Below are 27,831 nucleotides of genomic sequence, written 5' to 3'. Positions count from 1 at the left end.
GTTTCTACCCTTCGGCTCCTGTGAGTAGTGATGAACATGGAGGGCTGTGCAAGGACCTGCGTGCCTGCTCTCTGTTCACTGTTCCTCTCAGCATGCACCAGGGGGTCAAGCTGCTGGATCACATGGCAGTTCTACGTTTCTACGCCTTCCAGAAACTGCCAAATGGTTTTCCACGGTGGAGGACACGACACCGTTTTTCGTTCCTAAAACACTCCATGAAGAATACCAGCATACACACAATATACACAACTGCATAAATAAACATGGCAACCCAACAGTCATTCATAAATACAAAATTTTATTTGCACTTCATTAGTGTAGAAAGACCACAATGCTTCTCATACCACAACACTCAAGACACGCCAAGTTATTCAAATACATAATTACTTATTTACCTTGACTAAACAAAACAGTGCAGTTTAATAAAAGATATACCAAAGATAAGAGTTCACAAATTCATTATCAGACCAAAAAAAATAAAGGAAGAAAACCGAACACGGTCTGGGCTTAACAGGAATAAGCCTCATCATAAAGGGAAGTCTCGTCATTACACAGGGACAGGATGCTCAGGCAAACACACGCGTGTTCTCTGATAGAGTAAAACCTCTGTAAAATTCCTTTAAACAGGATTTGTTTAGGACAGCAGCGTCGTTTTAAAATCTTTTTCTAAAGTTTCAAAAACACTTCTTTCTTTACTGAATCGTTGTAGTTCTTAAAAGCATGGGGGATGTCCATCAGGAAACCACGGGGATTCTGCGGCCCCGGGACCAAGTCAGACCTGGCCCTCTCACTGGCGGTACTCTGCCACTGGGTCACACCAGGAAGTCACCTGTGACGGCGGCTACGGCTGCAGCCTGGCTTGGTGGCAGGAACACTCCAACGCCTGAGCGATGCTACAGCTGGGGAAATGCCGTGTCAGCAAGAGAAAGCACTTGGCTTAGCTTTTCTTCCCCAAAAGTCTTTCGTTTTATAAATTTCCTTTCAAACAGTAAGCAAAGCACCACGTCCTCTCTTCTTATCACAACATCTTCTGTCCTCATAATATAATTAATAAGGACAAGTATTTAAGAAACATTATAGCTTTCATTTCTCCCATTCTTCATATTAGAAGTACTACGTTCCCAGTGTGTGTACACTAGACACTGGAGCAATGAATGAAATATAATAATTTGGAGGGAAATATGTAATTTATAACCAAAACATACCCAGGATTGCATTATTTGCATATTTACAAGTTAGTGTATAGCTCTGACTTGGATTACAAAGTGCGAAAGGAAATTGTCAAAATGATTGTAGTGCGGAATAGAACGTTTTTCCCCCCTTCCAGGAATTGTTTCCACTTTGTCTCCAAAGCAGCAGATCAACAGCATCGGACGTGTGGCCTGGGAGGAGGCAGTTCCGGTGGGATCTCCGGCTCCGGTTGTAACGAGAGGATGCTGTTGGACAACTCATTCCTTAGGACATCCAGAGGCATCTGAAGGGCACAGGGGAAAGACACACACATTGCAACCTCGCAAGACACACAGGCAGACGCTCATGAACAGCACAGCTCCACCAAAAACAAAGCTCTCCGAAGCAGACATTAAGGGCTTAGGCCAAAACCCAAACCAGAAACCAGGTTCAGCCAGGTACACATCGCTCAGTCTCTAATAGCCTGGGGCAGAAGAAGCAGAACTCAATATCATGAACACTTAATAAAAAGTGGGGGGGAAGAAAAAGGGGTCTGTACTCTAAGCTATTATGTGCTCACGAAAGAGAGAACCTCTCATGGCAATTATGTAAACAACCCATTTACTGGCTGCTTCTGGTCGTGTGTGGACCGAGCAGCCCCCTGCAGCTGCAGCTTCCATAAACTGTCTGTATTCCACACGCACAGACGTTTTTCCTGCCATTCCTCCCAAAGCCATACAGCGTAACAGCCATTTGTTTCCACGGCACTGACAGAGTCTTAGGTATCAGATATCATCTAGAGGTGATCTGAAGCACGCAGGAGGACGTGCACGGGTAACAGGCAAACAACCACGCCATTTTACAGTGAGGACTTGAGCTGCCAGAGTTCGGTATCCTCTGGGAGCACCTAGAGCCAATCGCTCTGGGAAGCCAAGGGACGACTCCATGAATAAACGTGGGTTTTCGCTAAAAGCCCTTGAAAGACGCCTGAAGAATCTGCTATTGCTCACAGAAGCCGCCCTGTTCTCACAACTTGGCATCACAGAACGGCCTCTGCAAAGGCGAGGGGCTCCCCCTAGGGGCAGAGCATGAAGGGACGGCAGGGGCCTCGGGCACTCCTTAGTTGAGACAGCCTGTGTATTTTGCAGCCTCTCCAGCATCTACATGGGACTTAATCCTTGCAGAACGGTTAAGAAGCAAACAGTCAGTAAACACTATCACCGCATTTCCAGGCTTAGTGCATCTACTGAAGATAACAACACCCAAGGGCCCCAGACGGGCAGCAGCTGTCGCTACACCAAACTGGACGCCTTGGCCGGGCTAATAGCTACACCTGGTTTTTGAGCCTAAGCTCCAATAAGAAACTCCCAGAGGAAACAACTGGTGTCAGACGAAAGGCTTGCATGATGCACGCTGTTCTCTTACCTTTTTCAGAATGTCATCAACAAGTTTCAGAAAGATCTCGTCCACGTTGAAGTTATCCTTGGCACTTGCTTCACAGAACCGCATCCCAGTTATCTGCTGTGCAAACTATGAGAGCATAGCAATGTGTTTTTCCTGCGTAAGGCACAGCACCGCCCAGCCCATGTGCGGAAGGCCTGGCTTCCGGTGGGCAAACCCCCAGCTTTAAGGGAACAGCTGGGACAGAAGGTCTGGAAGTCCCACTTACACTCAACTAGGAAGCTCACAGGAGCAGCAAATTCTTAATTTGTAAGTAAACAGCAAAATAAAAGACAACAAAACCCCCAGGGCATAGCAGGACCCTGAAGTCAAGCGCAACAGCTGACATTTAAAATGCGATTATCACCGCTTCTCCATGATTGAGTCCTCAGCAAAAATCCAAGGAAGGTTAAAAACATTTGAGTTATAGAAAAGTCAGAAAATCCACTTGATGGCTTAAAATGTCAGGTTGGATAGCAATTCACTACACACTAATGCAGTTCTTCCTTTTGAAAGGGAAAGTTTTTAAAAAACAAACAAATGAGAAAAACTGTGAATGAGTGATTACTGTAATGTAAAGACAAGTAATCTACTAAGAGGAAAAGTCTACCCCATCAACTACCATGCAGTGGGGCTCCCGCACGCTCTCACCTTTTCACCCTGCTGCCTGCTGATCTCTCTGTCTGTTTCACAGTCCAACTTATTTCCCACTAAGAGAAGCTCTGCATCTTCCGAAGCATACTGTGGAATTTTAAAAGAAGCTGCGTTTCAAAGACGGGCACTGTCGTGTGCTAACAGAGAGAGGTAAGCCAATACAGCGTCTTCACTGCTTTCTCCTTTGCTCACCCACGCCCCACCCTGCCGCCCAAGAGCCCACCCTTGGGGGCGTGTGAGACAGGGCTCTTGGTGCTGCAGAGAGCAGCTGGGTAGTTGCCACGAGGAACCTCTGTGCTCCTGGCCTTGGACCCAGCAATTCCTAAGATTCTCCCCTAAGGAATTCCCCTAAGGAATTCATTCAAAACAGTCAAACGGTTACCAATGGAGACAAACCTGAAAGACCCAACAAGATGGATAAAGAAGAAATAAGATATGAAAAAAATTTTCAAGTTTAAAAAATGCATAGACAGAATCTATACTTCTAAAAAAAAGTTATTTTGAAGAGATGCCAACAAAAAGCACCTGACTGGTGCAGCCTTGACCAAGCCACCGAGCCAGGAGGAGCCAGTTTCCTTAACAGGAACCTGTGTGGCAACGGCGCCAGCAACCACTGTGACAAGGACGGCGCCTGACACTCAGTGCAGAGCAAGAGTCAAGAACCAGAGGGGGGGAGCAGCAGATTCACGAATTCAAGTACTTCATGGAGCCTTAGGATTTGGGCTGTTTCTTTTCAGTTTTACATGGTTCACGTTAGTTTCAAAACACTGACGACAGCAAGCACTGTCCCTTTCTCATGGCCCCTAATGAGGGGAAACCAGCACCCAGTGAAAGCCACTACTGGGCCTGGTACAGCCCACACCCAGAGCAGGGACTCCCCCTCAGCTCTGGTTCATCTTAGAAACCCTGGTCCCCAGTGCGGCTTCAACAGGCACACGCCAGTGGCATGCTCGGTCACACTGCAAGCAAACATTCTCCAACAGCATCTAACAGATGGCTTTAAACACAATCCGGAGTCCACTCGGGATACTTGCTGTGTACTTGGTATATATGCTAGGCATGCTTGTTACCCAAAGGAAATAAACATCAAATTATTGCCCAAGGGGAAGAGAACTCTGAAAACAGGGGCCCAGGGATACCGCCTGCAGCTCATCTCACCCGCGATCACTGTGCCTTCTGAATGGACCTGTGGCACACATTTCTCGGAGAACCCTCGATTTACATGAATCGTAAACACACAGGACAGGTGTAGATATCCAACCATGAGCCAGAGGAGAATCTTATTACAAATGAGAGGCTCAAGGCCATCGACAATGTTGAGGGCAGCCGACCAGTGAGTGAGGCCCCTGGGCTGCCCACAGGCCCCTTGGAGAAGGTCTCCCCCGAGGTCAGTACTCTGGGCAGGCTCACAAAACAAGTGTCCTGGTGACCTCTCAGCTCCACGGGGGCAGCCGATACAGATGAGTGAGTGCCTGGGCTGTGCCGGCAGACAGACCAAGGAACCAGATTAAGTCCTGGGTTCGTTATCTGGATGAACTGAATCCCTTTTTGCCTTGTGGGCCCTGCTACCAATTAAAGGACGGTCAGGCCTTGGCGCATGCTCAGCAAATGCGTTTCCCCTCTCTCCTTTCCAGAGGTCACACTGGTGGAGGACCCGACACTCACCTTGTCAATCATCTTCATCCATTTGGGCAAGTCATCAAACGTCTCCTTCTTAGTGATGTCATACACGAGTATGATCCCCTTGGCACTTCTATAATAAGCTGAGGTAATGCTGTTGAATCTCTCCTGACCTGCTGTGTCCCTAGGAAAGAGCAGCAAAAATCAGTTCCCAAGCCCAATGCAAGCCACTTCACATCCCACATCCTGCACACACAGTAAGCACAGAGGGGCACAGGTTCAGTTGAGGAAAACCTTAGGAGATACACTGTATCTCTGTACACAGGTTAACTGCTCAACTGGATGAATGCAGATGGATTGCAACCCAAGACCAATCAACATTTTCCCCTGAAAGACAGAAAACCAGCAGCGGAAATGTTAATACATCAAAACATATGATCACGTTTTTTCCAAAACACAACAAAGGACACAAGCTTTTAAAATGCAGCCATTTACAAAGCAAACCCCTAATGCTGTCGGTGATTTACAAAACAACTATACAAAAACCTGACAATGCGCAGGGAATTCACATTCTATATGCAGGCAGGTATGCCCTGCCCAGAATGTGGTGAAGATCCCAATAATGTAAGGCCCTCTGAGTCCACAGAGAAATGACCACCAGCCAGCGCTAACGGTGGGGCTGGCTACCTGGGGCAGTTCTCCTATGAGAATAGCAGGGCAGAGATGCACCATTCCAATCTTAGCAGGCTCCTCTGAGGTCAGCAACTCCAGTTCAGCGGAGACCTGCAGCAGGGCCGCCAGGTAACTCCTGCACTGCCAGCAGGTAGTTTTTTATGAATTAGTCACATTCAAACAAAAACATAAGCAAGTCCCAATTTCTTTCAAACCAGGATTTTGGAAATAAGGAGAATTTTCACAGCAAAAAAGACAGTCATAGGTTTTGATCAAATGTTTTCAATGTTTAAAGAAATACCCTCTGCTATCTGAATACTGTTAAGAAACACTTCCCATTTCTTTAAAAAGCCAAAAGCATCACGCATTTTTCTATTCTGAAATCTGTGGATAGCACAATATAGCAGAACCTCAAATTTAAATAGCAATCACACATAAGAGCTTCTTGGAGCATTTTGGGAATTACATGCTTTACTAAATCTCTATTGCAAACAATTTTAATCTGGCTTTTAAATGAACTCACATTCATTTTTGTATACATTCAATGAATTTAGAATCCAGAAATTGGGTCTCAAAAACAGAAATTATAGATAAAAGTAGTTTAAATAAAGACTCCACAATCAAAGCCTCGGGGCAATAAAAAGACACTTCTGATGTAGTTTGAGAAAAGGCTGTGTGAGTAGCAGACTTAGGAATCTTTAGTTAGTGAGTCATCCTTGCTGGTTTTGTATCAGACATGAAGAAAAAAGGATTAAAACCTGAAACGCAAAACCTGAGGCCATCATTCTAACAAAATAAAAGAGCAAGTAAGTTTGGTTTAGAAAAATCCCAGCAAGGGAACATTAACTAGCTCACTACTTCCCATTTAAGACTGTTCCTTAAATCCCATCTTTTTGTGTCTGCTCTGAGTGTTTGCACCAGAAAAGCCCATTCCTTGAGACTATTCCATATTCCCCTAATATCTGGGTTGAGAAAGTTTTTACTTTCTACTCCTCACAAAAGCTCCTTTGCTTCATTTAATTTCCCTACATCCAAAACCGAGTTCATTCACTATTTAGTAAATGCTTCTCACGCACCAAGACCACAGGAATCCCATGCGCTGATCCGCCTAGGAAGAGGCAGATCCTAAAATTTCCTCTTTTTATATCAGTAAACCTGAATTTCACTGTAATGATAAGGAGTTGATTTCTACAGATTTGAAGTCTATTAATAGAAACTAAATCACTTACTACAGCATGCATGTGGCCCTGTTCTGATTTCTCTCTCTGCCATTAGTACAAATAAAAAATTCTTTCAATTCTGTTTCCTCAGTTTGTTAACACAACAATGCTTTTGACAATGCAAAGATTTTTGCCAACTGTATTTAATCTATTTAAATGATGCAACTACTAAACTTATTTGCAGAGCAAGAACCAGTATCAATGTATAAAATGCTCCTCCACCTTCCAAGCAGGGAAGAAAAAGATGTCAACTTGGCTAGAAAAAATTCCCCAACAGCGAGGTGGCAGAGGACGGCACGAAGACGCCTTTGCATGAAGCATTCAGTTCTGTGTTTGCCTAAAAGTAGGGGACAAATTTCATGGCTTCAAGTCCATTTCAACACCTAGACTCCAAGTTCACTGAGAATAATTTTCAGAATAGCATCTGGATATAAAATGACAATCCAGCAAACAGATTTTATTTTAGCTATACTTAAAGATCTTATACTTTCATGTAGAAATGCTTTAAGTACAGAGAAGGAAAAAAATGGTCCCTTTTCTGTCCACAGATGATAAAAGAACTGAAAGATGTGGTCACAACATAAAAGGTGCCGTAAGAATGTGACAGTGGCCGGCACTGTGGTGTAGCAGTGACGCCGCCGCCTGCGATGCCAGCATTCATATGGGCACAGGTTTAAGTCCTGGCTGCTCCACTTCTGATTCAGCTCCTTGCTGACAGGCTTGGGAAAGCAGTGGAGGGTGGCACGAGTCCCTGGGCCCTGCACCTACATGGGAGACCTGGAAGAAGCTCCTGGCTGCAGCCTGGCCCAGCCTTGGCTATTGCGGCCATTTGGGCAGTGAACCAGCAGATGGAAGGCCCCTCCCTCCCTCCCCACCCTCCCTAATTCTGACCTTCAAATATATAAATAAATCTTTAAAGAAAAATTTGGAGGATGAAGGCAAGGGTGAAGGTGAAGCCAGAAGAGTTGTTGTGGAGAACACTTCCCGTCCCGAACAGTGGCCGCCCTGGCTCCCAGAGTGGGATTCCTCGGGGAGGGCCTCTGACGGCGGCACTGCGGACTGCTGAGTCAGACAACACTCCGACATAACTTTTTTTTAAAGACACATTCTCCGTGTTTACTTTTATAATTTTTTTTTACTTTTATAATTTTAAAGTTTTTTAAACATATCATACAAGGTTTATACATGTTTTGATTAACATGTAAACAACATGTACTTATCTATGGGACACCACGTGCATTTTGAGAGGCGGGGGGTGGGGGTGGAGTTCGCATGTCCCAAGTTTGGGGCCTTGGGGCTTCCATGCTTCATAAGACAGGTAATAGGTTACTGCGAACCACAGTCACCACCCTGATCTGCAGAACTCCAGAGCGCACTTCGTCTACTTACGCTTCATACGGGTTATCCAGGATCCCTCTAGGCCCAACCCTCCCTGCGCCTCTGGTCCAGAACGCACTTCGTCTACTTACGTTTCATACAGGCATCCAGCCTCCCTCTAGGCTTACCCCTCCCTTTCTACATTCAATACAACTTTTCCTTTCTCTGCATCAGCTTCCACTTTTGAGAGAGACACGTGGTATTTGTCCTTCTGTGCTTGGTCTACTTCACTACTGTCAGCGAGGAACACTGAAGTACTGATACCTTAACTGTGCTGTTTTCAGATGGGCACTGCCTCCATGAGGTGAGAAAGCAGCTCACCCCCAGGCGCTAGGTGAAGGAGGACACCGCCCCCACCCTCGTAAAAATGGTCCTCGCCTGCAGGAGCTGCTGACGGAAGCAGCAGCTGGGCGACAGATGCTTTAGTGCCAGTGCCACAGTGAAAAGCAGGGGCGGTTATGTGTGAAACATGGGACGGTCGCTGCTGCCTTCTGGAGCATGGGCTGCGAAAGGAAATAGCTTGCTTATCTTCTCCTCGTTCTCAGACTGCTAGTGCTTCAGCCCCAAGCCAAAAACAGAAACCCGAAAACCAAATCCCCAAACCAGAAAGTCCTCCAAGCCGGTTAGCAGTCCCGGATGACCGAACGTAGACATTACCTCAGACAGCTCTGCAGGGCTGCAGCGGCGCCCGGCGCGGGGCGCGGTGGAGAATGGAGACATGGCACTAACATTCAAGCGTTAGGTGACCGGTGACGCCACGGATGAAGCAGCGATTAACGCGGATGAAAGCACACACACACATGGTGGACAGACAGAGCTGGGGACGACCTGCCAAGAGGAGTTAGTGAGCTGAGTACGCTGCGGCCGAGTCACGGGAACAAGGGGCACTCGGGATGGTCCGCCGATGCCACTCTCCACCACCACCACCTCACCTCGTCACAGGTCGCCGGCAAGGCCGTGCGCGCCTCTCCCTGTGACCACAAGGTGAGAAAGGGCTTCTCTTCCACGAGGGGCCTCTCGCCGGTTTCCAGAGGCCTGACAGAGGGCCCTGCCACATGGTGGCGGGAGCGCAGCTGGACATGTAGGTCCACCTCCCGCAGCGTGGAGCCCTGCCTTCCAGGCTTGCAAATCTGGCTCATGCAAAATAATTTAAAGACACGAAGACAGGCACGCGGGCAATCATCACAGCGACGGCAGTTTCGACGTGTGTTACATGATTTGCAAGCAGAGGCATAGAGGTGCCAAATCGCTACCACTGAAGTAGCACAACTCCCCATGTGCCAATGCAGAATGCAGTGAGTGGTCTTCCAAGCTCTCTCCAAGGAAGCACTGTTCGTTTGCTTTGAAAATGAGCACAGGAGCAGAAAAGGAGAGCGTGCCAGCTCACACAGTTAATTTTATTAGATAAGCACAGGGACTGTTAGACACACAGAGCGTCACTGGGGGCGGGACCCTGGCACTTACCAGATCTGTAATCTAATTTTCTTTCCTCTTAGCTCTACAGTTTTGATCTTAAAGTCAACACCTGTAAATAAAACAAACAAGTATAAGGGACAAACAATATAGATGGGCTTTGTCAGGAGAGACAGTCCTACCTGTGTGTTTCTGCACCAGTCCTGACGTTCCCAGGGAGGCCAGAGCACACCAGCGCCTCCAGCTTCCTGGCCCCTTGAAGGCTTCGTGCCCCCAGGCAAGCTGCCCATGTGCTGTTTCATCTGAACCACCAACAGCATTCGTGCTGTTCAGAAGATAATTTACTGCATTCAGTATACAGTTCAGCATACAAGCTGTTTAAAAAAACTCAAATCCCAGTAACAAATGGATGGTTTTCAAAGGGTGTTAAACATTTTTATTTCAAACACTGGAAAGTTAATCTTAATTTCAAACTACCTTATTCTGAATTTAGCAATTATTTTATTAAGTTATTTTGCACTCACAAAAAACTTCAGTGAGGATAAAAATGACTCATTTATCATATTACTGATAGTGGGAGGGAGGAATTATTACTAAAAATTTACTCATACAAATTAACATAGCAATTTTTATTCATCTTAATATTACTAAGTAAGCCATTCATTACACATCAGCTTTCTGCTTCAATTCAGCCTGTAAAGCTCCAGAGATCTGTAAACCAAGTCTTAATTTGTATGTTACCTTTTATGCTTTTTCAATTAGAGAAAACTTAAACTATCTCAAGGCAATTCTTAAATACAGTTTTCACAACTAGGAAAATGAAAGGGACTCGGGCTGAATTTTGAGCATGAGAAACATGTCCCCTGCAAGAACTGCGTTCCAACTGCTTCCCTGGGCTCACATGCAGCGACCCTGGCTCAGGCCGGCACTTGTGGCCACAGTGAGCCACAGGGAACCTGTCTGTCCCATGGCTCTCCACTCGTGTGCACTGAGGCAGCGCTGGCCAGAGGAGGTTCTGAGGTGAAGATAAAGACATGTGACTGCTTTCTATTATTAGTAACGCAGTGTAGCCGAAAGGCAAACTAAAGGCAGCCTCACGCAGTGAGGAAGCTGTATGAATGTAAAATGTCAGGAGAAAACATAGCCAGAGAAGATGCCACCACATCTCAACTCTTCATCTCTCCCAGCAGATGAGACTTCAAAGGTCACTGGACAAGGGCTGGCGCCCCCGATTTCACTTTCAGTTCTGGAATGGCTTTGCTTTCCAGTCAAATGACACAGGCTCCAAAGGGAAGCGAGCTGCACATGACTAAGATCCTTGAACAGAGCTCCTCCAGGGCCCACCCACAGGGAAACGGCCTAACCCAGTGATATTCTGCCAGACTCAGGACCGGTGGTGGTTCCCGGCTGGCCTCCGGATCCCCACACACCTGAGGGTTTCTCCCCGGGGAGCTTACAGAGCAAACCCGCATGCTGTCACGAACGCCAGGCTGTTCTACTTCTGTTTCCAGTTACCTCGGAGGAGCTTGTTTCTAAAATCCTACTTAAGGAAGCCGTAACTTTTTAAAGACTTTCCTGAGAATCGCAGCTGTGAGCCGCTTCAATTCAACGCGGTGACCCCGGCGGGCAGACTGCTTCTGCCCTGACGCTGCTGTTCCCTCTGCGGGGAGCTGCAAGTCCGAACACGTCAGGTGCCGTTTTTCAGCTAACTTGAGCAGCTCTGCCAACTTTAGCAGTCCCTATACTAGGACTGTTTTGCAACCACAAAGTTAACAAAAACAAAAGGATACCATGTTAATGCTCAAATACAGGAGTGGTAATATTATCACAATGGGATTATGAGTGCATTGCTAATCCTAATAGGAAAACAAAGCAAAGATTACCTGACAGCAGACAGGATTAAGAATCTGTTTAGCCAAAATGAAGGCTCCAAAAGAGAAATACCCAATGGTTAAATCTAAGATTATACAAGACAAACAGCTCATAAAATTCTTAAATGACAGATCCTGGGCCTTATCTGACAGCCACGAAGTGGCCTATGATGACAGGAAGCTTAATCCAGTTTATAGCTTAGAAACATGTACTTTGTATCAAAGTACACAACAAACACTTCTAAAAATCTTCTCACATCAAAAAGAAAAATTGCCTAATTCAGGCTAGTGCTAATACCCGCATAACACATCATAGAAATGACTACAATCCTTCCTAAAAGCTCTCAGGTCGCCAAGAGCCTCAGACGTTTGGCAAATTAGCTTACATGGCTCCATGGCTCCTCACTGTTTGGGAGCCAGTAAGGGACTCCACTTTCAGCACCCAGTCACCTGCCCGTACCAGCCGTCAGAGGAACTGTCCCTGCCCTCTGCAAGCCGTCATGTGAGCTAAATCCACACTCCATACACGGGGCAAAGACGTGTCATTTCTGTTCTTAGAAGCCTCCGTACATGCCCAGGAACCTCCAAGGCCCTGGGTTTCCCATGAGAACCCTTCTCCGACAACACCCACGCTGCCCTCACTCTCAGGGGTATTCCCTGTTCTTGGACCTGAACCCTCTTCCTGCCCTCGTCACGCTGTCCCTTCCTAGCCGACCTCCCTCATGGACTTGGAAATGGGCAGCTCACAACACTGCTGGCACACAGCAGCAACTCAATCGAATCGATGGCTGGCAAGGGCCCCTCTTTCCCTCCAAGTGCTGAGGATGTAAGGAGAAATGTTATTTTTGGGAAAAATTTGCTCAAATCAGGACTGAGAGCTGAAAACCAACCAACCCACTTGAGCAGCCAGGACAGGCAGCTGTGCGACGGGAGCAGTGGATGCAAGAAGACACGCGGTGTGTGTGACACGGAGCGCTGCCTTCTCCTGCAGTTCCTTGAAGGATGGATGGGGCAGCCTCCCCCCGCCCGCCCCCATCTAAAGATTACTTTTATTTGTGAGACAGAATGTCAGAGAGAAAAGGAGAGACACATGAGATCTTCTATCCGCTGGTTCACTCCCTAAGTAGCTGCAATGGTCAGGGCTGGGCTAGGCTGAAGCCATCTGAGTCTCCCCCATAATGCTGCAGGGGCCCGAGTACTTGGCCATCTCCTGCTGCTTTCCCAGGCACACGAGCAGGGAGCTGGAGGAAAGCAGAGCTCACAGGGGACGCCGGCACTGCAGGCAGCAGCCCTGGATGGGGCAGTTTTACATGTGCTCGTACCCCCTCCTTACATACACTCGCCCTGGTGGGTTATTGCGGCAACACATTATTTTGGCGGTCACTTGGATGGAGAAGCGGTCCACTAAGTGAATTTTTCTGGCCACAGGAACTTACCTCTCTTCAAGGAATGCTGCGGTTTGGGTGTCCCTCAGGGTGCATGTGTTGAAATTTAACTTCCATTGTGAGGTATTAGGAGGATAGAAACTCCACCCCACTGTGGTGTTAAGAGGCGGGGCTTCTGGAGGTGAGCAGGACTAGGTAAGGTTACCAGGTGAAGCCTCTATGATTGGCTTTACAAGAAGTATCAGAGGACAGGGGACGGGGATGGGGATGGGGATGGGGACGGGGACGAGGATGGACAGACAGACACACTCAGGCTTCCTAACTCGCAATGCAACGCCCTGCACCACCCCAGGACTCTGCCAGCAGGAAGGCCATCATCAGAGGAGGCCCTTGCCTTTCAACCAGAACTGTGGCCAAAATAAACTGCTCTTTTTAAGTACCCTGCCTCAAATACAGTTGTTGCAGTCATGGAAAATGGACTAAGGATGAGCTTGCCTTTCTTTACAAACTGTACCCAGGCTTTTGTTACTTTCAAGTATCTGAGAGGCGCTTCTTAGGAAATAACATTTACTTCAGCCTGCAGTTCTGGGCAGCCCATTCCTCTGGTGTCTGGAGGAGTGTAGAGGGAGGATCACTCGGTGAGCGGGGGCAGAGAGGCGCTGGAAACACTGATAACCAGATCTTCCAGAGAACTGCCTTCCTAGGGCACGGGGCCTGGAGACTTCATACTACGCCCACTTCCCAGCAGCCAAGTCTCCACCTTTAAGTCCTCAACATTAAGCCACTAACCAACATCAGGGGATAAATGTCTGCCTGAGTTTGGGGAGCTAGAGCCTACACAATCAGCACTTTCACCAAAGTTCTACAAATATTTTACAAAGCTTTCAGAAAGGAGGCGGGTTACAGGGCTATCGTCGCTTTCACTGCGAGCTCAGATGCTTTGAGAACTGCCACTGGTTCTTGATCTGAATTTCCTTTAGCAATCAACACAGAGGAAATGTGTCAAACATACTGCCTGACACCCAATGCAGCCAGTTCTCACAGCAGCCCAGTGACATGAGCCACAGTGATACATGTGCCATCTGAGCAGCAAAACCAAAATTCAAGTTTATGCCATGGCACACAATGAAAGTCAGCAGGGTGGGGGTGACTGTGGGGAGGGGGTGCAAAACGGTTTGCACACAGCCCCTAATCACCATAATCCAGCCGGTTAAAGACAAGCTTAACTCTGCACTCCTTTCTTTCAGTCTTTCACAAATCTTAGTTGATAAGATTTCAAAGTTCTCCTGAAGGCAAAACATTTCTCAAACATTACTGTTTCTTTCTGCTGTGCTGTAAGAAGTTAGAGAAAGGAGATAGCAGGCGCACACAGACATTTCTTTCTTCACATTCCCTTCAGGCAAAACCCACAAACAACCCTGCAGCCCACGTTCACCACGGCTGCCTGGGTGTCCCTCCCTCTCCCTTTCTACTTCCATGCTCACCTGCTCTTCTCCCCAGGAGGTGGAGCTTATCCTAGACTACAGACTTGACTCACGTCTCAATCCAAACAGTGGCTTATAATAACTAAAGTCTGTATGGAGGCTTTTCTCCCAGGGGTGTTCGCTACACCATGTCATCTAATGATGCACGGATGTTCCCACGGGAGAGGATTTCAAGCACCTTCAGTGAGTCAAAAGAAACTAAATGAAGATTATGTCAAGGTCACGTACACAGTGGTAACCCTAGGCTGAGACGAGTCATCTGAATAGGAGGCCAGTTCTCAGCCCAAACTACACCATCCACCAGAGAACAGGGCACAAGGAATTTCTTCTGCACAAGGGAAGAGGCACCGTGAACTTGCTGCTAGTGCACCTGTCTTGAGAAACCCCTTTACGGCGTGTACCATGACCTGCCTTTTCCTACATAAGCTGTTAGGAGGACTCGGAACTGAAACCAAGCACTGCTAACTGCACAGCATTCAGATCATCTCAGAAGCAGGTACTATTTAGGGAGTAAAATTTATTATGTGTCATTAATATCCATCCGAAGTTTAGTAAATCTTCCCCGAGTCTCTGTCCTGACAGACACAGGGGCACAAGAGGCACCCTTGAACCGGACTGAACACAGCGTCGCCATGGGCTGCAGTCAGCAGGGGACACAGTGACAGTGCGGGAGGGGCGCTTCGCACATCACTCAGATGGCTCTGCTCTGCAAGTGCAGTGTCACCCGGGGGGGTGGGGATTTCAGAGCAACATGCTTACTCCCTTCATAGATGAAAACACTAAGAGCTCTCTTTTGGTTTTAGCTGTGCTACAAGGGCCTGAGATACAAGAACTCAAGTATGCACTTACGAATTTTAGGGGGTAGATATGATTGCCGTCCCCATTTTACAGATGGAAAAGCTGAAGGCAGAGAGGTTGGAGGACTGCCCAGGTCACTGAATGGGCAGGTTGTCAGAGGGCACGGATGTGATTGTGGGCTGTCTGGCCCCACCTGAGCCCTTCCCATTGCACTGTGCAGCCACAACTGATGAATGAGGCAAGGACGGAACGGCTAGAAAAGGGTAGGAACATATAACTTCGTATGGACAAGAACTCTGCACGCTGGCAAATACAACAAAGAGCGAGGGGCTGGTGCTGTGGTGTAGTAGGCTAAGCCTCTGCCTGCAGTGCCAGCATCCCATATGGGCACTGGTTCGTGTCCCGGCTGCTCCACTTCCAATCCGGCTTTCTGCTTATGGCTTGGGAAAGCAGTGGAAGATGGCCCAAGTGCTTGGGCCCCTGCAACTCACATGGGAGACCCGGAGGAAGCTCCCAGCTCCTGCCTTTGGATTGGCCCAGCTCTGGCTGTTGCGGCCATCTGAGGAGTGAACCAGCAGATGGAAGACCTCTCTGTCTATATCTCTGTCTCTCAGATAAATAAATAAATCTTAAAAAAAAAAAAAACAAAAACCCTCCAAGTGAGCACATGGGATGGCATAGACTCCATCCCTGCACCAGGAGGCTTTCTCCACTCTTGGCCACAGACAGGCTTATCTGCCATTTCAAGTTCTTGGTCACACGGGGAAAAGACAATTTAAAGCGGGAGAAGGAATTGGGGGAAATTAAAAAAAAAAAAAAAAACATATATTCAAAGGGTGAATCATTAACTACTCTCAAACAGGTCCTTAAAAACACTGGGACTGTTTAAGTATCTTATAACCAGACCGTGAGATTACTTTTTTTAAACATTTATTTATTTAATTGAAAAGCAGAGTTAGAGAGACAGACAGACCTTCCATTTGCTGGTTCATTACCCAAACTGTCGCAACAGCCAGGGCTGGGCCAGCCTAAGCCAGGAGCCAGGAGCTTCATCCAGGTCACCCACATAGGTGCAGGGGCCCAAGGACTTGGGCCATTTCTGCTGCTTTCCCAGGCACATTAGCAGAGAGGTGGATTGGAAGTAGAGCAGCTGGGACTTGAATTGGCGCCCATATGGGATGCTGACACTGCAGGCGGCGGCTCATTATATCACAACACAAGACTTATTGATTACACTTTAAAGATTTATTTGAAAGGCAAAGTAGGAATGAGAGACAGAGAGATATTCCAATTGCTGGCTCACTCCCCAAATGGCTGTAATGGCCAGGGGTGGCCAGGCTGATGACAGGAGCCCAGAACTCCATCCTTGTCTCCCACCCATGTGGGAGCAGGGGCCTAAGCACTTAGGTCATCTCCCACTGTCTTCCCAGGCACATCAGCAGGGAGCTGGATAGAAAGGGGAGCACTGGGAGCTTGAATCAGCGCTTTGATAGGGGATGGCCAGCGTCCTAAGCAGCAGCTTAGCCACTTGAGCCTCACCAGCCCCAGTGACTACCTTCTGATGTGCATGTTCAATCACATACGTCTGTATGTATCTTCAAAGGAGAATTTCTGTGGAGTGTTTCAGAATCTTTGGTTCTACAATACAAACTGGGAGAAGAGAATTGTAAATTGCCTTTTCTGGGCCAGGCACTGACGGTACTGCATCCTAATTTATTTCTGCACTCACTGACAGCATATGATGGACAGAGAGAAACACAGCGAGCGTCCACCTGCTAGTTCATATCCCAAATGCCCCAACAAATGGGGTTGGGCCAGGGCTGGGAAGACAATCCAGGTCTGTCTCAAGGGTGGCAGAGACCTAACTACTTGAGCCACCACAGCTGCTCCCCAGGGTCTGAATTAGCAGGAAGCTGGTGTCAGGGACGGAACCCAGGCACTAGGATCGGCTGCTCCAATCAAGAGAGTGCTGAGGTTCTACTGCACCCCAGGAATGAGGAGAGAAGACGGATGTGAGAAGTAACAAAGCCCCCCGCCGAAAGGTACCCCCCTCCAGAAAGGGGCACCCACTCCTCCGCGGGTGCTGGCCTGGAGAGCTGTCTGTGGCAGCGACTTCCATCACATGCTTGCCTGAGATGCACTTGCAGGGTGTCCTGTAAACTAAGACAGTGTTATGTAAGCAGCAGAAACCCAAGAGTGGGGTCTGTCAGTCTGGAGGGAAAACGTTTTCTGCGGAATATTTACACAGTGCCCTGTGAGGCTTGTGTTATGCTTCTTGATCTGAAAGGATAAGAATTTTCTTTAAAAAAAAAAATCACACTCACTTAAGGGCACTATTTTTGGGCCGTAGTTTTGGTTTTCCACGTACTTTCCAAACGTCAAAGATGTGCAATGAAAAGGCAAAAGGGAAATAACGATCCCTTCCTCTACTTGGGTGCAAGGCATTTCCCTCTTCTCCAGCATTTTCTCCTGGCCACCTGCGTGACTCACTTCCCTTTCTGTAAAGTATGAGCAAGGTAAGCAGGTTTAGCTTTGTGCCCTACAAAAGGGCTAGCAGATTTGTAAGTTACATAAAACTCCAAGAGCCTCTCAAACGTGCTTGCTGAGTGACTGCTGCACAAAGCTATGCTTTCTTGACAAATTCAATCCACTGCTTAGCTGGCACGACATAGCTGGCACTCAATGCCACAGAATAATTTGGACCTATCAGTTCTCAAAGGAACTGACTGCCTTCTACAGCCTTTTCCAAGATCTATTAACAGATTGCTTCTGGCAGATTCCACAGACTGGAGAGAAAGCTGCAATCTCTAAGAATCTGGATCCCTTATCATGCATAATGAAGCTTCTCTTCTTCAGCACAAGCAACAGTGAAATACCGCATGCACTCTAGCCAAGTCTTTAAATAGATTTTTATTCAACATAAATAACTGACCCCAACTAAATCTGCATACTTTCTCTGACAGTTACCTTACTCCACAAAACAGGATGCTTCACACAAACCCTAGCAGTTTAGGTTCACAAAGGAACCTCATCGCACAGTGCCCGGCACACACGCATGTAAGACCCAAGTGTTAGCTCCTCACACGCCCATCTCCCTGAGTCATCGTGTTACATCATTTGGCAGGGGAGCTCTCTCCCGATGGAGCGAGTGACGCTGGAGGCCTTTCCCCAGTTCTAAGTCAAACACTTGGGCAGATCTGTTCTGGCCTGCGTTACACGGCATTACAGGCTCACTCCAACATAGCCCAACTGTCTGTTCAGAAGGAAGGCCAAACAGTGTCCCTGGCTGGCCCTCCTACTGCTTCTAGGCAAAGACACTCCTGACTACATCTCATCCTGCGCCTCAACTGACATTCAAGGGCAGGCTCACGGAGAGCTGGGACTCACCTGTTTCCTGGCCCCCAATCCTGCTGTTAGCTCAACTGCTGGATGCAAGTGTGTCCCCAGCTCCTGCACGCTGAGCACATCCTCATCTCAATGTGGACCCAAGGGACTAGAGGGGAGGGTCTGGTGAGACCAACATGGGGGCAGTGGGCAGTGACAACTGCCCTGAAGTCCTGTCATCTTCAGGACCCTGCATGTTCAGGGAGCTCGGCTGTGAAGTTTAACAAACACTTGCTGAAGGAGAAAAATGGAGACCAGGTAGCAAGACTCAGAACAAAATTTAAGGAGCTTCTCACTTCTGTTATCTTGTATTTCCTGACTCTCCTTAGTTTGTTTTTTTTTTTTTTCCCTGTTTTTGAAATATTGGCCATGGCAGATTTTTTTCTTTAAAAAAAAAAAAAAAAAAGGTTTATTTACATCTGCTTGAAAGGCAGAATGACTGAAAGTAACAGAGATCTCCCATTTGCTGGTTCACCCCGAAAATGGTCACAACAGCCAGGGCTGGCCAGGCCGGAGCCAGAAGCCTGGAACTCTATCTGGGTCTCCTATGTGGGTGATAGAGACCCAAGTACTTTGAGCCATCTGCCAATCAGGTACATTAGCAGGAAACTGGACTGGAAATGAAATAGCTGGTACTCAAACCCATGTACTTCCACATGGGATATGTGTATCCCAAGCACTGGCTTAACCCACCACACCACAAAGCCCACACTACAGTGGATTTAAAACAACAATGACAAAAACAAAACAAAACAAAACAACAAAAACCAGAGCAAAACAAAGGAAAAAAAACCTTCTTAGCTTAATAAAAGAATTAACAATCCTATGTTGCCTCCAGCATCCAATAGGAAATTTTACTGTCCATGAAAATCAGAACTCTGGTCTAGACTACCTGATTTCAACCTTTCCCATATTTTAATATTTGCTGAAAAACTCAGGTTAATTTTTTAGAAATATATAAACGTGGGGCTGACGCTATGGTGCAGCAGGTTAAAGCTCCAGCCTGCAGTGCCATCATCCTACATGGGTGCTGGTTCCACTACCAGCTGCTCTACTGCTGATCCAGCTCCCTGCTAATGTGCCTGGGAAAGCAGAAGATGGCCCAAGTCTTTGGGCCCCTGCATCCATGTGAAAGACCTGGAAGAAGCTTCTGGCTCCTGGCTTGGGATTAGCTCAGCTCCGGCTGTTGTGACCATTTGGGGAGTTAAACGCGTGGAAGATCCTGCTATCTTTCAAATAAATAAAAATCTTACTAAAAAAAAAGAAATATATAAAGGCTTGTGATAGTTAAAAGGATTATCCAGGTTAAATCCCTTTGCTTGGGACCAGAAGTGTTTCAGATTTTGATTTATACATACAAATATATATATACATACATATATGTATACATATATCCATATATATATATATATATGGATATTCTGGGAATGGGACCCAAGTATAAACACGAAATTCATTTATGTTTCACAGAGCTGGAGGGTAATTTTATGCGATGTTTTCAGCGCACCTAAGCGTTGACTGTCACACAGAGTCAGCTGTGGAATTTTCCACTTGCAGTGTCATGCCAGAGCTCAAAATTTCAGATTCTGGAACATTTTGGATTAAGGATGCTCAACCTATATAAGAAATGCAGTTTCATGGAGTATTACTTTAATGTCCAAAAGGCAAGTGTCATACGATCACAGGGGCACAAAGAAGGTTAATTTCACTGATAGCATAGAACAGTTACATCGTTCTCGTCACAGCAGTGCTGTTACAAGGACCAGATCAGAAAACCAGGAAAGAGCCTCACGTGTGTGAGCTACCAGTATTTCCAACAAAGCAGTCAGTCAGCTTAAACACCAATGAGAGCTAAGGAACAGACAGAAAGAAAGAACTGACTTTCGGCCCTCACTACCTGCAGACCAACTGCGCCCAGGGCTAGGTTCTACCTCTCCGAGACGGCTTCCTCATCCATAAAGTGGGCGTAAAGTCCCTTTCGGCATTGTGCAAGGCCTTTTGTTGGTACACACAAGGTAAGAGCTCGCCAAACAGTAGTGCCTACTAACAGAACATTGTATCTCATGCACTCAGACAACTAAGTCACATCTCCAAAATCACAAACCAATCAGCTGCAGAGCCTACAGCAAGAACCACACTCACTCTTTATTATGTTTCCCCCAAGACTTAAGGCAGTTAGAGGGAGGGTGAGGTTCTACTTGGTGAAACCAGTAGAATCAGAGCAAAATTAATAGTGGGCTTTCAACAGTTACATAGAAACAAAACAAAGGTTAACAAGTATCTATTTATGAAATTGTCTTTGAAATATCCTTTTAAAAAAGTTCAGTCCTACAGGCCATCAAAGAAGGAGGTACCTTTCTCTGAAGGGAGGAGAGAACTTCCACTTTGACTATGGCCTTGTCTAAATAAGATCGGAGTTGGGGAACTCAAGAGGCTTCCATAGCCTTGGCAGCTCATGACAAGAGCCTCAGGTGATTACTGATGTCATAAAAAGGAGTGTCAATTGTTAAATCAACCACAGGAGTCACTGTGCCCTTACTCCTCATGTGGGATCTCTGTCCTTAACGTGTTGTACTATGTGAATTAATGGTATAACTAGTACTCAAACAGTACTTTATACTTTGTGTTTCTGATGGGTGCAAACTGTTGAAATCTTTACTTAGTATAACTAAATTGATCTTCTGTATATAAAATAATTGAAAATGAATTTTTTATTTTAATTTTTATTTTTTTGACAGGCAAAGATAGACAGTGAGAGAGAGAGAGAGAGAGAAAGGTCTTCCTTTTCCGTTGGTTCACCCCACAATGGCCGCCATGGCCAGCTCACTGTGCTGATCCGAAGCCCAGAGCCATGTGCTTCTCCTGGTCTCCCATGCGGGTGCAGGGCCCAAGGACTTGGGCCATCCTCCACTGCCCTCCCGGGCCACAGCAAAGAGCTGGACTGGAAGAGGAGCAACCGGGACATAATCCGGCACCCGGACCAGGACTAGAACCCGGGGTGCCAGCGCCACAGGCGGAGGATTAACCTATTGAGCTGCAGCGCCGGCCAAAAATGAATCTGGATGTGAATGGGATGGGAGAGGGAGTGGGAGATGGGATGGTTGCGGGTGGGAGGGAGGTTATGGGGGGAAAAACCTGCTATAATCCAAAAGTTGTACTTTGGAAATTTACATTTATACCTTTATATTTATATTTATTAAATAAGTTAAAAAAATAAGTTCAGTCCTTTGTTCACCCCAGTGGGAGTCAAACTGGAGGAAGAAAAACCAAAAGTTGGGGCCAGCACTGTGGTACAGTGGGTTAACGCCCTGGCCTAAAGCGCTGGCATCCCATATGGGCACTGGTTCGAGTCCTGCCTGCTCCTCTTCCAATCCAGCTCTCTGCTATGGCCTGGGAAAGCAGATGGCCCAAGTCCTTGGGTCCCTGCACCCGCGTGGGAGACCCGGAAGAAGCTCCTGGCTCCTGGCTTCGGTTCGGCACAGCTCTGGCCATTGTGGCCAACTGGGGAGTGAACCATCGGATGGAAGACTTCTCTCTCTGCTTCTCCTCTCTCTGTGTAACTCTTTCAAATAAATAAATATTTAAAAAAAAAAAAAAAAGAAAGAAAAACCAAGAAGTCAGTGTTGCTAGACAGAAATGGTTTCTGCAACTTCCACCCAGAAAGTAATGGCATAAAGTTGCACACACATGCGTGCACACTCAGGTTTGTAGTAGGTAATCGAATATGCACAATACTTTGGCCCCACTATAAGAAAAACAGTGGATCAGACAAGTTAAGAGAGTTACCCATATCTATAGCCAACTATTTTTTTCCATTTCTCAAAATTTAAAAAGCTGACCCTCTAAGAACCTATCAAGTTATGTAAGTTATATTAGACTAAGTAATTCAAGTCCATGAATACAAAATTCATTAGAAAATTATATACCATCTAGATTATTTTTAAATAGGTACGCTATTAAAACATTCTTATAGCTTTGTGAATTTTGTGCCTCCTTCAAACTAATCAGACTTTGATTTGATTAGTAAAAAACCAAAATCCAACATTATGCTTATTTACACTTTTACATAGTATTTCACCACCTCAAATTCCTAGGGAATTCCACTTTGATCTTCTATGGAAAGTTAAAGTGAGTGTGAGTCTCTTTAAAAAGGCACTTGGGGAGACACTCCCAGCCTCTGCAGTCTGCCCTGCCATAACTCCAGTGACCCACTGGGCATGCCTGGGGACTGGGGTCAGGAGCAGCAGACATCTGTAAACCTTGCCAGGGGAGGGGAAGCCTGCCACCACGGGGGTGGGCGTGTGGGAATCCTCCTCTTGTGAAGCTCATTGTACCACACAGACACGAAACCAGCCTCACAAGGAGCCTGGAGCCCTGATCCCACACCACCTGATGCCAGGTTTGAAGAGCATTTTCCTAAACTTGAAGAACCAACTTGTCTTCACAACACTCCAATAGAGGACACCTTCTCCGACACGCCCTCACACCCCACCTCCAGATAGGAGGCGCTTCCTGGGTGCTCTGCACAAGTCTCTGTTACCGCCCCTACAACCTCCACCCCAATCCACGTGTCCATTAGCTTGGATCCACTCCTGCACAGAGCCCAGGTCCTGTTGCCATCAAAAGCCTGGTGGACAGCCCAACACCCAGCACCCAGTAGGTGCTCAACCAACGATCCGATCACCACCAGGGAGAGCCGCGTGGAGGCTTTCTGCAAGTGCCTTCTGTCTCAGAACTTCCCACAACTGGACACATGCCCTGAGCCGAGTACTATAGGCTGTGCGTGCGGGAACAAAAGATGAGCAAGAGAAAAATACAACCACACTCAGCATGCGGTGAGATGCACTCCGTTAAGTCCACGTGTTCATGTTTGTTGGGGGGACACAGAACCGCCTGGCCTGTTTCTTTCCTTGGCCCCAAGTGGCCCACACAATCCCAAATTCAGTTGAACTGTCTCTGTAGCAGTCTTCATGGCCACAGGTGCCTGTGGGGCAAGGACCTCACTTCCTAGCATGGTGGTCAAGGTCTCACAGCATCCATTCCTCTGTTCCCTAAAGAACCTTTCCCACGGCTTGGGGGGTCCCAGTCCACTGTGGCCTGGCTTAGAACCCCCCTCCTCTCCTCTGTTCTAAAGCACAACTCTGCTCATGGCCAATCTCACCGGCATCCACCCAGCCCCTCAGTCTCCTGTTTAGCGCCGGCACTGGTTCTTCTTCATCACATGGCGCAACTACATTATCTCTGATTTTCAGATGTCCACGTGTGGAGCCGTGACGGATCGATAATTCTGCATTGTTTTTAACACTACTGGATTTGTGACAGCTACTAAAATAACAGTGTACACATCATGTGATGGTTTAATGACTCCTGCACTCTGCACGGTCCAAGAAGGGACATCTGAAACAGGTCCAGTTATGCTACTGAATTTTAATATCACATTCCCAAGGCCAACTTTTCAAAAAGAGCACCGACAGCACAAATATCACCCCCCCCCCCAAAAAAAAAGGCATGAAGGAAGGAAAGTTCTCAGAAACAAAACAAATACTGGAAGTTTAATTTTCCATAAAGACATCTGAAATGTAGCACTCGTTTTGTCCCGGGACAACCTAAAAGCAATGTATCTGCACACTGGAATTAGCACTGGCTCGGACTCTAAGCCGGTAGGGAAATATAGGAGATGCTACATTTAATTCCGTGCGCCAAATCTCGGTTCTCTTCTGGGAAAAGCCCTCACTGTCCACCACGGGAGGTCAACACCCTTTAGCTGAAGAACCAGCCCAGCTCCAGGCTTCCCCGAGCGCTGCTCCCACGGGCTTTCCGGGGTCACGATTCTCCACCCCCACCTGACACCCCTCCACGGCAGGTCCGGCTGGGCCTGACTTCTTGGAAACAACTCTCCCTTGCAGTTTCCGTTCCGCGTCCTGGGAATGCCACCCCTACGTCGCGGCCTGCAGCCCGCGGTGCTGCCCTCACCGGTGAGGTCACCGGTAAACACAGCTGCTCCAAGTCTGTACTTCAAGACACTTGGTGCAGTCTTAGTTTAAACTCTCTGCGTGGGGAATGTTACACTTCATCATTTCAGCCCGCCCTTGAAAACGGGTTCAAAGGCGAACCGACGCCCCGCCGACAGCGAAAATCCTCCTCCTCCAAACGCTAGGCGAGGACCCGCCGGCCACCAAGGCAGCGGCCAGCGCGGCCAGGCCTTCCTCCTCGGCTGAGTCTGCACAGAGCCGGGAGCCTCCACGTGCAAGTGGATGCGTCGCCCCCCACCCCCGTCCCCCCAGGCCTCAGGACGCGCGAGAAGGGGTCGCCCGCGGCGCGCGCGCTCCAGACCCGGGCTCCGGCCCGGACACAGGCCCGGGCGCCCCAAGGACGCGTCCGCGGCGAGACCCAACGAAAATCTCCGTGCAGCTTCGGGAGTGGCACTGAGGGGCTTCCACCGAGACCCTCCCCTCCCCGCCGCAGATCCCACGCGAGGCTCACCGGCCAAACGCAAGCCCCTGGGGGCCGCAAGATGGGAAAGGGAGGGCCCCCGGGGCGGGGGCGGCGGCGGCGGCGCGCCTTACCCACGGTGGACTTGCAGGCCTCGCAGAAGGTGTCGTCGGTGAAGCGCTCCATCAGGCTGGTCTTGCCCACGCCGCGGGAGCCGATGATGATAACCTGGAGCTTGAAGTCGGCCGGCCTGGGGGGCTGCTTCCTCCGGCGGGCCTGGCCGCCCGACAGCGCCGGGGAGCCCGCGCCCAGGCCGCCGCCGCCGCCCGCGGCCCGCCTCTGCAGCGCGGCGCCCGGATCCATGCACGCATACGGCTCCCGCTCGGCCCGCCGTCCGCCGCCGCCCGCCCCCCGGCCGCGCGCCCCGGGCCCCGGCGCCCCCTCGGCCTTGGCCTCGGTCTCAGCCGCGCGCAGGGGGTCGGCCCCCGGCTCGAAGTCTGCGCGCTCGAGCGGCCCCGGGGGCCCGCGCTGCAGCTGTTCCGCCGGGCGGCTTCCTGCGCCCCCCTCCCCGCTGCCGCTACCGCCGCTACGGCTACTGCCGCCGCCACCACCACCGCCGCCGCCGCCGGGGGAGGAGGAAGGGAAGCAGCTACTCCGCAGCAGCGGCAGCAGCATCCCGGACGAGGAGGGGCAGGAAGCGCAGGCGCGCGGCGGGGGCGGGGCCGCGGCGGGGGCGGGGCCACGGCGGCGGCGGTGACCGGGCGAGCGCCCCCTGCCTGCCGGAGGACTGCCGGGGCCAACACCCGTGATTGTGCGGTTGCTCCCTGATCTCCCAGGCCGGCAGCCTTTGCTCTTTCCCCGCCTCCTGCTCTCATTCGCCCCCCACTTCGGCCCGGGCCGTTCTGTCCGCTAGTTTGTTGTTTCTTTTTCACCTTCCCCCTCTGTTGCACTGTGCGCAGCCCTCAAACGCCACGCCCGCTATTAATCGTCTGCCTTTCCCTGAACCTAGGAGAGCCCCGGAATCAGTGCTGCGAACCCCAGTTGGTTGGTGGGGACCCCGGGCGGTGCCAGGCCAGGCCCGTGCTGCCCGTGCGGCGCATCGGGGGTCTCATTTGGACGCGCAGTCAGGCACCGACAGCAGCCACAGCCTGGCCCCGCGGCTGTCTGCCGTTTCGTACGGAAATACACAAGGTCGGATATTTTCACCCCGGCGGCTGCCTCACTCAGAGATCTCAAGTTCCGATTCCGTCTCATGTTTGCCATAAGCAAGCGGCACACTCCTTTCGGGAGAATCCAAGCAGTGAGATTTAAACTCAGAAAGTTTAGCAATCATGGCCTCGCTGAAGATGCTTTGGCTTTTAGAAAGGTCTCAAAGCGACTGAAAAATCGCCGGGCCGATTGCTGGCCAGGGAGTTGTTTAGCAGATTCCTCGGCGTGAATCCGAGCGCCCAGGAACACAGGGTTCTGAACGCGGTAGGAGCTGGCCCGGAGGCCCGGAAGGCTCCTGTTACCGCCAGGTGACGCTGGGTGTGGACCTCGGTGTGGGAACGCACAGCTCTGCCAATGGCACTCGGCACTGGGCGCTCCGGGGCTGCAGACATCCAGCATCGCCCACCGGGTCAGCTGGGGGAAGTGCGCTTTTACAAGAGAATTCTTAGCTCTGCAAAAGCCACCTCAGTCTTTTCAGTAATTCTCAGGATATGGTAAATATGGTCATCTCTACGATTTTATTTTATTTTATTTTAAATATTTGGTTGAAAGACAGGGTTACAGAGAGAGAGGGAGAGAGCTTCCATCCGCTGGTTCGCACTCCAGATGGTCCAACAGCTGGGGGACTGGGCCAGGCTGAAGCCGGGAGTCAGGTGGGTGCCAGGAGCTTCCTCCTGGTTTCCCATGGGGGTGTCAGAGCACAAGCACATGGGCCATCATCTTCTGCTTTTCCATTTTGTGCGTTAGTGGGGAGCTGGATCCCGAGTGGAGCAGCCGGAACTTGAACTAACGCTACAACACCAGCTCCAATCCATATTATTTTAAACACATCTCCATCACTTCTCACAGTCATGAAACCTTCGTTAAAACAGAGTTTCTCTTCTGTTCTATAGGAAGAGAATCATGACCCTCTTTTCACCCAGCGATATCAGGAAAAAACAACAAACCATCTATGCTCACTATATAAATGTAAGGCAGTAAAGAAACTGATTTATGCACGATTTTTGGAAATACTGAGGCTTTACAAAGTGAAACACATCGGCAAAGGTAACCTCGAGAGTCTTAATTCTCTCCATTCTGCCTCGAAGCACTGCCTGACATAAAAGGCAAATACCTGTGGCGAGGTGTGTGTGGGGGGAGTGTGACAAGTGTGTGGGGGGGGGAGTGTGGTGAGTTGTGTGTGAGTGGGAGTGTGGTGAAGAATGTGCCAGTGGGGTGTGGTGAGGTGCGTGTGAGTGGGGAGTGTGGTGAGTTGTGTGTGTGTGGGGGAGTGTGGCGAGGTGTGTGTATGGGGGGGAGAGTGTGGCGAGGTGTGTGCATGGGGGGAGTGTGGCGAGGTGTGTGTATGGGGGGGAGTGTGGCAAGGTGTGTACATGGGGGGAGTGTGGCGAGGTGTGTGAGTTTGGGGGGTGTGGCGAGGTGTGTGTGTGGGGAGTGTGGTGAGGTTTGTGGGGGGAGTGTGGCAAGATGTGGGGGGGAGTGTGGTGAGGTGTGTGTGTGGGGAGTGTGGCAAGGTGTGCGTGTGTGTGGGGAGTGTGGCGGCGAGGTGTGTGCGTGTGGGGAGTGTGGCAAGGTGTGTGTGTGGGGATTGTGGTGAGGTCTGTGTGTGAGGGTGTGTGGTGAGATGTGTGTATGTGAGGAGTGTGGTGAGGTGTGTGTGTGGGGAGTGTGGCGAGGTGTGCGTGTGTGGGGGGAGTGTGGC

The 27,831-nt window shown here is 49.0% G+C and overlaps 1 protein-coding gene across 3 annotated transcripts; it reads right to left on the bottom strand.

Moving 5' to 3' along the window:
• Positions 1-277: 277 nt before the first annotated feature.
• RAB12 (RAB12, member RAS oncogene family) lies at positions 278-25,615 on the bottom strand. 3 transcript variants are annotated; one of them, XM_051852148.3, is made up of 6 exons: positions 25,055-25,614; positions 9,618-9,678; positions 4,930-5,068; positions 3,262-3,351; positions 2,596-2,700; positions 278-1,474 (listed from the first exon to the last, which is right to left on the bottom strand). In XM_051852148.3, the coding sequence occupies exons 1-6, from the start codon at positions 25,593-25,595 to the stop codon at positions 1,361-1,363; spliced, it is 1,050 nt and encodes a 349-aa protein (XP_051708108.1). In that variant the 5' UTR covers positions 25,596-25,614; the 3' UTR covers positions 278-1,360. The 3 variants fall into 3 exon arrangements, with proteins under 3 accessions (XP_051708108.1, XP_089161454.1, XP_069906063.1); XM_089305328.1 differs by lacking the exon at positions 25,055-25,614 and adding an exon at positions 9,749-9,950; XM_070049962.2 differs by lacking the exon at positions 3,262-3,351 and having other exon boundaries at positions 25,055-25,615.
• Between the last annotated feature and the right edge of the window lie 2,216 nt (positions 25,616-27,831).

The sequence above is a fragment of the Oryctolagus cuniculus genome, chromosome 10 (assembly GCF_051225735.1).
Source record: "Oryctolagus cuniculus isolate XC-2025 breed Fujian yellow rabbit chromosome 10, ASM5122573v1, whole genome shotgun sequence".
Classification (NCBI taxonomy): Eukaryota; Metazoa; Chordata; class Mammalia; order Lagomorpha; family Leporidae; genus Oryctolagus; species Oryctolagus cuniculus.
This window is presented reverse-complemented; position numbering and strand designations above follow the sequence as displayed.